General features: G+C 58.5%; 1 protein-coding gene across 3 annotated transcripts; it reads left to right on the top strand.

Annotated features, from left to right (window-relative positions):
- Positions 1–1154: 1154 nt before the first annotated feature.
- On the top strand, positions 1155–9160 carry CDK9 (cyclin dependent kinase 9). Of its 3 annotated transcripts, none has more exons than XM_068414145.1 (8): positions 1155–1276; positions 2285–2366; positions 3120–3210; positions 5359–5525; positions 5721–5892; positions 5969–6117; positions 7315–7508; positions 7837–9160. In XM_068414145.1, the coding sequence occupies exons 1-8, from the start codon at positions 1185–1187 to the stop codon at positions 7862–7864; spliced, it is 975 nt and encodes a 324-aa protein (XP_068270246.1). In that variant the 5' UTR covers positions 1155–1184; the 3' UTR covers positions 7865–9160. The 3 variants fall into 3 exon arrangements, with proteins under 3 accessions (XP_068270246.1, XP_068270245.1, XP_068270244.1); XM_068414144.1 differs by having other exon boundaries at positions 7834–9160; XM_068414143.1 differs by having other exon boundaries at positions 7315–9160.
- The last annotated feature ends 29 nt before the right edge of the window (positions 9161–9189 follow it).

Here is a 9189-nt window from a genome sequence, read left to right as displayed (position 1 = left end):
TTTCCTCCCTGGTGGTGCTGTCATCTGCTCCTGGCCCCGCTCCTGCCCCTGCCTGCCCTCCCGCTGTCCCCATGGCCCCTGCAGTCCCCATGTCTGCTCACACCTGCCTGACTGCCCAGGGGCCACCTCGGCGGCCCTGGTTTGGGGATGCCCAGCAGATGTGGACACCCAAAAAACCCTGGGTGCCAGCCCCAGAGGAGGGTGCCAGCCCTGCAGACAAGGGTCTGCCATGCACATTTGGGGCTCAGCCCCTGCCCTCATGAGACCCTGTGGGGTGACAGCCGGGTGGCATCGCTGCCAGTGGGCGCCTGCCAGCGCCAGCTGTTCTCTCAGGCGGGGGGACCTTGGGGTGCCCCGTAGGAGCGTCTCCATGCAGGACAAGGTGGTCTGGGCATGGCAGGGATCCCGTGCCCCTGTTGTCCCCCGTTCCCGGGGAGCACCCGGCGGATCCCGCGGCGGGGAGGCCGGCAGCCATCTCTGCTGCTGCTCTGCCCTTGGCCCCCTGCGCTCCCCTCCTTGGGGACAACCCCAAACCAAGCCATTTTTTTGGCACCCGAACGCGGGCATTGCTGGGGCACGGTGTCACCAGCCGGGCACGTTTCTGCCAGCGGGGCAGGAACTCAGGGTCCCCCCGGGACCGGACCCTGGTGTCCTCCTGCCCCGGCCATGGCGTCCCCTCGCTGCAGCCCCCGGGCACCGCCGCAGCGCAGAGCCGGGGAGCAGAAATGCCGTGGAGTCCTCGAAAAGTTTAAGCACGCAGGGGACACGGTGACGTGCTTTGGGCCACCGGCACCGGGGGCTGCCCGGGGCCCTGCGGAGGGACGCGGGTGACAGCGGGGCGCGGGGGGTGGGTTAGTGAGGACGCCGGGGCGCGGGCACGGGCACGGGCACGCTCCGGGGCGAGGGGCCAGCCGCGGCGGAGGGCGCTGGCGGCAGCGGCACCAACAGCCCGGCCGAGCCCCCCTGGGAGCGACGGGCGGCGACAACACGGCGGCGACAACATGGCGGCGGCCGCGGGGGGTCACGGCCCCGGAGGCCGCGCGGGGCGGGGCAGGGGGCGCGGCGCAGCAGGAAGGGGCGGGGAGATGGCCGGAAGGGGCGGTGCGAGCCCCGGAAGGGGCGGGCCGAGGGCTGGAAGTGACGCGCGGGGCCGTCACAGGCGCGGTGTTCCGGTGGCGGCCGGCATGGCCAAGCAGTACGACATGGTGGAGTGTCCGTTCTGCGACGAGGTCTCCAAGTACGAGAAGCTCGCCAAGATCGGGCAGGGCACCTTCGGGTGAGCGTCCCGCCGGCCCCGGCCCGGCCCCGGCCCGGCCCCGGCCCCGGCGCGGTCCCGGCCCCGGCGCGGTCCCGGCCCGCACCGGCCCTCGGGCCTGCTCCCAGGCCCGGCCCCCTCAGCCCCGCGGCCGGCCCGCCCGCCCCAGCCCGGAGCGCCCCTTGCTCGGGTGCCCTTTCCCCTGTCACCTCTCTGGCCCCAGGGAACCAGCCTGGCCCCTGAGCCCTGTTTTTGCCACCCCGAGGCCCCGCTCTGGCCCAGGAGGTTACCGTGGAAACGGGCGTAGAACCACACAGTCACAGAGCGGTTTGGGTTCGGAGGGACCTTAAAGACCATCTAGTCCCAACCCCCTGCCACGGGCAGGGACAGCTTCCACCACACCAGGTTGCTCCAAGCCCCATCCAACCTGGCCTTGAACACTGCCAGGGAGGGGGCAGCCACAGCTTCTCTGGGCAACCTGGGCCAGGGTCTCACCACCCTCACAGCAAAGAATTTCCTCCTCAGATCTCATCTCAATCTCCCCTCTGTCAGTTTAAAACCGTTCCCCCTCATCCTGTCACTACTTGCCTTTGTAAAAAGCCCCTCTCCAGCTTTCCTGTAGCCCCTTCAGGTACTGGAAGGTGCTAGAAGGTCTCCCCGGAGCCTTCTCTTCTCCAGGCTGAACAGCCCCAACTCTCTCAGCCTGTCTCCATAGAATCGTTTTGGTTGGAAACAACCTTTAAGATCATCAACTCCAACTGTTAACCCAGCACTGCCAAGTGCACCTGCAGCTTTGCCCAAAACATGTGACTTTGCCCAAAATCCTCGTGGGGCTGTGGGACCTCTGGGCTCTGGGTGGGCTCAACCAGTCCTGAGGGCCTTTGGTCCCAAGGGGACGTGGCTGGGCTGTTAGTGGCTCAGCACAGAGCTGTCTGTACAGCACTCCAGGGTGTCTTGTCCCTGGTCAGGAGCATCTGGCTCCTTCCCTTCTTCCTTGTGCTGCTCATGGATTTCTTTCTGTTTTTGCAGGGAAGTTTTCAAAGCCAAACATCGTCAGACAGGCAAGAAAGTAGCACTGAAGAAAGTGTTGATGGAAAATGAGAAGGAGGGGGTAAGTGTGGGAGCGTGGCTGGGCCGTGTTTGGGAAGTCCTGGGTTGGGGGGTTCGTAGGTGAAAGCTAAGCTTTGGGACAGCAAATGTGTTTTCACACTGTTCTTTAACAATATTTACTGCTATAATGTGCCAGATTTTGAACCTGTGAGGGCGTGGACAGGATCCCACCCCTGTGGCCTTTTTCCTCTCCTGATACTGTCATAATGTTGGGTCTTGTGGTTGCCTGGGAGGTGACGCTGCCCTCACGTTCCTCCTCCTGTGCAAAACCCCATCGCCCCCGGTGCAGGGCGCCACACTGGCTGTTGTTCCTGGAGGAACTGGGTAAGGTGTGAAAGGCGCATACTCAGGGGTGTGCAGAGATGGGAGACACTGAGGAGAGAGTAACAGCGTAAACGGGGCAGGCAGCAGCTGAGGAGGCTGCTCTGCAGCTCGAGTTGGGCTGTGCCATGTCCTGTTACAGCCGTGCAAGGTGAGGAGAGGAGGGAGGGGTGTCTGCGTGCCGGTCTCACACCACCCAAGCGCTTCGGCCTCCTGGCAGAATCTCTCTCACTGATGGTGGCCTGATGGCATGTTGGCAGTCCCAGTGTTGGTGCTCTGTGTTAAATCTCTGGTTGCCCTTCAGCGACTTGACATGGTGCTGCTTGAGCAGGTCCCCTGCCAAGCTGCTGTGGTCACATCCCTCCTGTTCTCTACGCAGAGGTGACCTGGTCTCCTGCGCTCCTAATCCCTGTCCTCTCTTTCTCCTTTCCAGTTCCCCATCACAGCCTTGCGAGAGATTAAAATCCTCCAGCTGCTCAAACATGAGAACGTTGTGAACCTCATTGAAATCTGCAGGACCAAAGGTAGCTTGCGGGGGTCTCTCCTGCACTGGCTCTGTTTTCTTTCTGCCCTCCTTGGCCGCTGAGCAGGCTGGTGTTTTGTGCTGGGAGTGGGGTCCTCGAGCTGAGCACGGGCCTCTGTTCCTGCCTGTGACGGGGGGTGACGGTATGCTCATCTTGGAAGACAGTTTCTAAATGAGTTGGGACGTTGCTGCAGCCCAGCTGGAAAAAGCTGTAGTCAGTCCTGCGAGGACAGGACAAGGGGCAACGGGTGCAAGCTGGAACACAGGAGGTTCCACATAAATATGAGGAAAAACTTCTTTACGGTGAGGGTGACCGAACACTGGCACAGGCTGCCCAGAGAGGTTGTGGAGTCTCCTTCTCTGGAGACATTCAAAACCCGCCTGGACGCGTTCCTGTGTGACATGATCTAGGTAATCCTGCCCCGGCAGGGGGATTGGACTAGATGATCTTTTGAGGTCCCTTCCAGTCCCTAACATTCTGTGATTCTGTGACTCTGTGATATGGCTGTGCCGTGGTGCTGAATCCCGCCCGTGTTGGAAAACTCCTGTCTGAGAGGCTTCAAATAAACCAGTGCCAGAGAGACTGTGAAGCAGAGGGTTCCCAGCCCGGAGGTGATCTCGTGGCTGTGCACAGCCAGTTCCCTGTCAGGAGCTGGAGCTGTCCCTCTCGGTTGGCTTATGACGGTTGGAGGCAGCTCCGTGCTGATGACACAGCTCCAGCTGGAGACTCACTCGGCTCTTTCTGTGGGTGACAGTAACTGCTCGTGCTGCGAGGGCTGGGCCTCCACGCGAGGCGGTTCTGAGCCACGCGGCGTGCCTCTGCGTGACTGGCACACTCAGTGCACCTGGCCTGGCTCCATTTCCAGTGAGAGCTTTAAACCATTTGTGAGGTTTTATATATCGTTCACTGATATGGATTTGTACTGGAAAAACAGCCCTGAAAATGGCAGCTGATGCTGAAGCCTGCCATTCCCCAGTCAGTCATTTCAGTTAAATAAAAACAAAAGTGGCGCTGTCTGGTGATGGTGTTTTTAAAAAGGTTCAGTCACTGAACTGGTAGAAATCCCTGGCCTAGGACTGGGAACTTAAAGTTACTCCAGTACCCCACTGCGTGTAGATTATTGTCTGAACAGGTACCAGTAGAAACACTGAAAACAAGTTAATTTTTAATTCATTGTGTGACTAAAGGAGTCGTGGTGATTGGGTGTCTGGCATACCTAAGGTAAATATTTTTGTAGACATGTCAGTTGTTTGGGTTTTGTTTGAATTCCAGTTTTCATCCAAATCCACCTTGACCTCAGTTTCCAGTAAAGCAGAAATGTTGCATTTACTGTTCTCAGACTTGAAGCTTTTCCCGTTTTACGCTGGAGAGGCGCGGTAAGGGCCGTATCCCCGCGGGGAGCTGCACGCCTGGGCTAGCAGGTGCCCTCCTGGCTGCTAGAGCGGCGTGTTGCCGTGGGGGCTGAGCTCAGCCATCGTCTTGTGGTTGGAGCTGCTGATCAGCAGGTTTTGCTGATTACAGCTGATGAGTATCAGCCTTTCTTTTTAATAATGTTTTGCATATGTGCTCTAGGAACAAGATCGAAATCGATTGCTTCGTTTGAGGTTTTCTGTTGTTGACCTTAAGTTGCAGTTGGAGCTGGAGTTTTAAATCGTTTTGATCCAGATCAGTCCATTTTTGTAGATACTGTTTGAGGTTGCAGAAAACCTCATTTTCTGGTGTTATATTAGACAGATTCTCTCTATGTCTGCATTTTGCCTGGGGCTGGCTTTGTGGGTGCCTCCTCTATCGCTGATGCAATCAGTGATAGCGCCTGGCAGGCACCTCGTGGTACGTTCACCTACCAGCCACAGCTTGCAGGGAGGAAACACAGCCGTTACGTGCACAGAGCAACACGAAACGAAGCTTTCAAAGATTTTCATGCCCTTTCCCTGCCTGTCTGATGACATTCATGATTCCAGTCCTCATCCCCATTGCTAGCTGTGCCTCTTCACGAAGGATCTCGAGGCCTGCGGGGTTCTCTGTGTTCCTGTGCCCTGAGGTTTTGTCTGGTGGTGTTGTCCGAGCAGCGGGGTGGCTGGAGGTCAGGAGGAGCTGTGACGGGGCTGAGGGTCCCTCGCTGACAGTCCCTCCTTGCTTCTCCCACAGCCTCTCCATACAACCGCTGCAAGGGCAGTATCTACCTGGTGTTTGACTTCTGCGAGCACGACCTGGCTGGCCTTCTCAGCAACGCCCACGTCAAGTTCACGCTCTCAGAGATCAAGAAAGTTATGCAGATGCTGTTGAATGGACTTTACTACATCCACAGGAACAAGGTAACGGGCCAGATCCGTGCTGTGCCCCGAGGTCACCCTGCTCTCTGTGGCCTTGCAAGGAGCAGGTGTCTTAGCACAGGCTGGAGGGAAATCCTTCCTTGTCCTCCACCTCCGGAGTCTGAGTGCCCTGCTGGCACCGGGCGCCCAAGGAGGATACCGTAATGGCTTAACCTTTCGATGTCTGTCCTTGTACAGATCTTGCATCGAGACATGAAAGCTGCGAACGTCCTGATCACGCGGGACGGGGTCCTGAAGCTTGCAGACTTTGGGTTGGCTCGAGCTTTCAGCCTGGCTAAGAACAGCCAGCCCAACCGCTACACCAACCGGGTGGTGACTCTGTGGTATCGGCCACCAGAGCTGCTCCTAGGTAGGAGGCGATGGGCTCTGCCGGCTTCTCTGCCCTTCTTGTGTCCCCGGGTCACTAACACGGCATCTCCCTCTAGGGGAGCGGGACTATGGTCCCCCCATTGACCTCTGGGGCGCAGGCTGCATCATGGCAGAGATGTGGACCCGCAGCCCCATCATGCAGGGGAACACAGAGCAGCATCAGCTCACCCTCATCAGCCAGCTCTGCGGATCCATCACGCCAGAGGTGACGGCAAGCTGCGGAGGGCGGGAGGAGAGGGGTGCGAAGCGGTGGTGTGGGCAGAGACCGGGACCCGGCACTCCTGGGCCTCTTCCCTGCCCTGTGCGCTGGCTGCTGCACGTTCCCGGCACTAGAGTGTGTCTGCTGCTGGCGGGAGGCTGGGGAAGCTCCTGCAGATGCTATTTGCCTCCTAGGAGCCGGTGGGACGCTGTGCTTTCCTTGCTGCTCTGTGTAAACTGCAGCTGTCATGTTACTTGTGCTCAGCCTCCTAAGGAGAGGGAGGTGAACTTGGCCTCACAGACCTCCCTCGGGAGGGGCAGGTCACGTCCTTGTGTTTGAGCACAGAGGGGATGCTGGCTGCTCCCAGTGGGGAAGGACAGAATGTTACGTGTAGGAATCTGTTCTAGCCTGTGTTTGGGGGTTGTCTCTCGGATAAACACCCCCTGAATTTCTGCTTAAACAAGAGTTTTTTGTTTGGTGTTCAGTTTGTCTCAGGTGCTTTGCACCGGTCACCTTGAAAAGCCTCTTTAATTCTGGGTTGTGATTTGTAGCATCAGCTGGGCCTTGGTGTGAGCACTCAGCCCTTTGGCAGCTCCTTGCTCAGGACGGCTCGTCCTGCCCTCTCGTGGGGGATGGAGCTGAGGGAGCTCTGGGCCAGGGCTGTGATCTGGGGGTGCGACAGGCAGGGCAGGCAGCTGCCGAGGCCGATGCCTCTGGTACCTACGCTACATACATACACTGAAGGTGCTTTCTTTTGTATCAAAATACCTGCTGGATTGGTCTCTCCCAGACCAGGGTTGAGGTAGGTGCTGGTGATTGCAGCAGGCTTTGCTTTCTAAGGATAGAAGGTACCACACACATGCAGGTTGTTATTTAGCAATAAGTTTTGTCACTTCACCTTTCTGGATGTTGTAGCTGGCCCGAGCCGTGCTCTCTAGTAACTCTTTTGTGGGAGAACCAGAAATCCTAGAGCATCCTGCATGCCATTCCTGCACCAGGAGGACTCTGTCCTGACTTGTCCATGTGTCTCCAGGCTTTAGTGCACTCTTTAGTGCCTCCTTCATGCTGTGGGAACAAGATGTGCTGGCTTGGAGGTTATAAAATAGCGTTGTTCTCTCACAGACCTCGCCCCAGTTTGCCTGAGGGTGTTAGCATCAAAAATGGCTTGTCCTCTCCTTAACTATTTCTTCCCAATCCTCCCAGGTTTGGCCGAACGTGGATAAATACGAGCTGTACCAGAAGCTGGATCTCCCCAAGGGCCAGAAGCGCAAGGTGAAGGATCGCCTGAAAGCCTACGTCAAAGACCCCTACGCGCTCGACCTCATCGACAAGCTGCTGGTGCTGGATCCCGCTCAGCGGATCGACAGCGACGACGCGCTGAACCACGACTTCTTCTGGTCAGACCCCATGCCCTCGGACCTCAAAAACATGCTCTCCACCCACAACCAGTCCATGTTCGAGTACCTGGCCCCACCGCGCAGGAGGGGCGGGCACATGCCCCAGCAGCCGGCTAACCAAGGCCGCAACCCGGCCGCCACCAACCAGACTGAATTCGACCGGGTGTTTTGAGCGGGGGCTTCCCCAGCGGGGGCTTCCCAGCTGGGCTACTCCGTGGGTTGTGTTGGGTTTGGATGTCCTGGTGGGGTCTTTCTGTCTGGGAAGGGATTGTCTTCAAGTGGCTGCTGGCTTTAACCAAGCTCTGCGTCCCCTCTCCTCTCGCAGCAGTTCAGCCACCGCGGAGCTGCGTGACTGAGGAGGTGACGCCTGCGAGCCCGGCGGTGTTCCCTGCAGCTTTGGCACAGAGCCTGCGATCGCCCTGCAACAGGCTGCATCGGTTGTGTTAATCATGTGAATTGATCGTTATGGACCTTGTGATGGAGAAAGCGGCTCTGTCAGTGCTGGGGCTCTTGGCAAGCGGTGCTGCGATCGGCAGGACTGGGAGGAGCTGCCCTGGACCAAACTGGGCCCTGCTGGGAGATGTCTCAGCTCTTGTTGGCTGTAGCTCCTGCACGGCGTATCCTTTGAACGCTGAAGTGTTGATGTAGGACGAGGCAGGTGCTTCTGAGTAACGCGGAGGCGTTCTGGGGAAGGCAGAGTCGCTCTAGGCAGCGTGAGTAACTCTCACTGGAGTTTGGGCTCTCGCCTACAAAGGGGCTTACTGGGCAAACCAGAGGGGTTGCTGGCAGAGCTGGTTGCTCCGTACAGCCAGGATTTACAGTGGGAATCGTTGGTCTCAGTAACAGCACGCGGCGGCCACGCTGTCTTCGTGGCAAACTGCAGTTAGGAGCCGTGTCAGACCCGCCCGGGCTGGTGCGTGCTGCCCCTGTAGCGCCGGCTGCGGCAGGAGTTTGGATGGGGGAGAGGAGGCGCGAGTGCTGGCCCCAGCCTGGGCTGAGACCTGCCCTCCCGCTGCCTGCAGGGATTTCACGGTGCCGTGGCAGCGCTGTGCTGGGAGCAGGGCGACTCTGTAAACCCTCCCATGTCAGCTCCTCTGTCCTGGAGCTCTTCGCACGAGTCTAGAGCAAGGCTGCTGCCTTCCCCAGGCGCAGGGACCCCCCAGTGCGCTGCGGTGGTGTGCGCACACCTGCCGGAGCGCCTCGGGACTGACCCGTACGGGAGGGCTCCGTCCCCCCGCCGCAGCAGAGCCGCTCGCTGAACGCTTTGTCTTCCATAGCCGTCACCTGCCACTGGCCGCCTTCCCGGTGAGCCCTATGTGTGCCCAAGACTTTCAAACAAATAACGTGTGGGACACGCAGCGGGCGATAACCTTTGGCATTTGATAGGTTGTCCATTAACTAGACTAATGGCAAAAGCCACGTCAGTAGCATAAGGTGTCAGGGGAGGAAGCGGTGGTGAGCGGGGCTGTTCTCGGGACAGTGAGGATGATAAAGGACGTGTACAAGGTAAATCTCTCGCTGCGGGGCTCTGAAATGGCATCTGGTTGCGGGGGGCTCAGTTTCTTTGTAAAGGATGAAATTAGTTATAAGCAATAAGGTGACTTCTGCTCGTTGTGAATAAACACGATCTCGTCCCAAACGGCTGGTTTTAACCTCGTGTCAGTCTTTTGCCTGGGCAGAG

The sequence above is a fragment of the Nyctibius grandis genome, chromosome 16, assembly GCF_013368605.1.
Source record: "Nyctibius grandis isolate bNycGra1 chromosome 16, bNycGra1.pri, whole genome shotgun sequence".
Lineage (NCBI taxonomy): Eukaryota > Metazoa > Chordata > Aves > Nyctibiiformes > Nyctibiidae > Nyctibius > Nyctibius grandis.
Note: the sequence above shows the minus strand (reverse complement) of the source record. Positions and strands in the feature narration are given on the sequence as shown.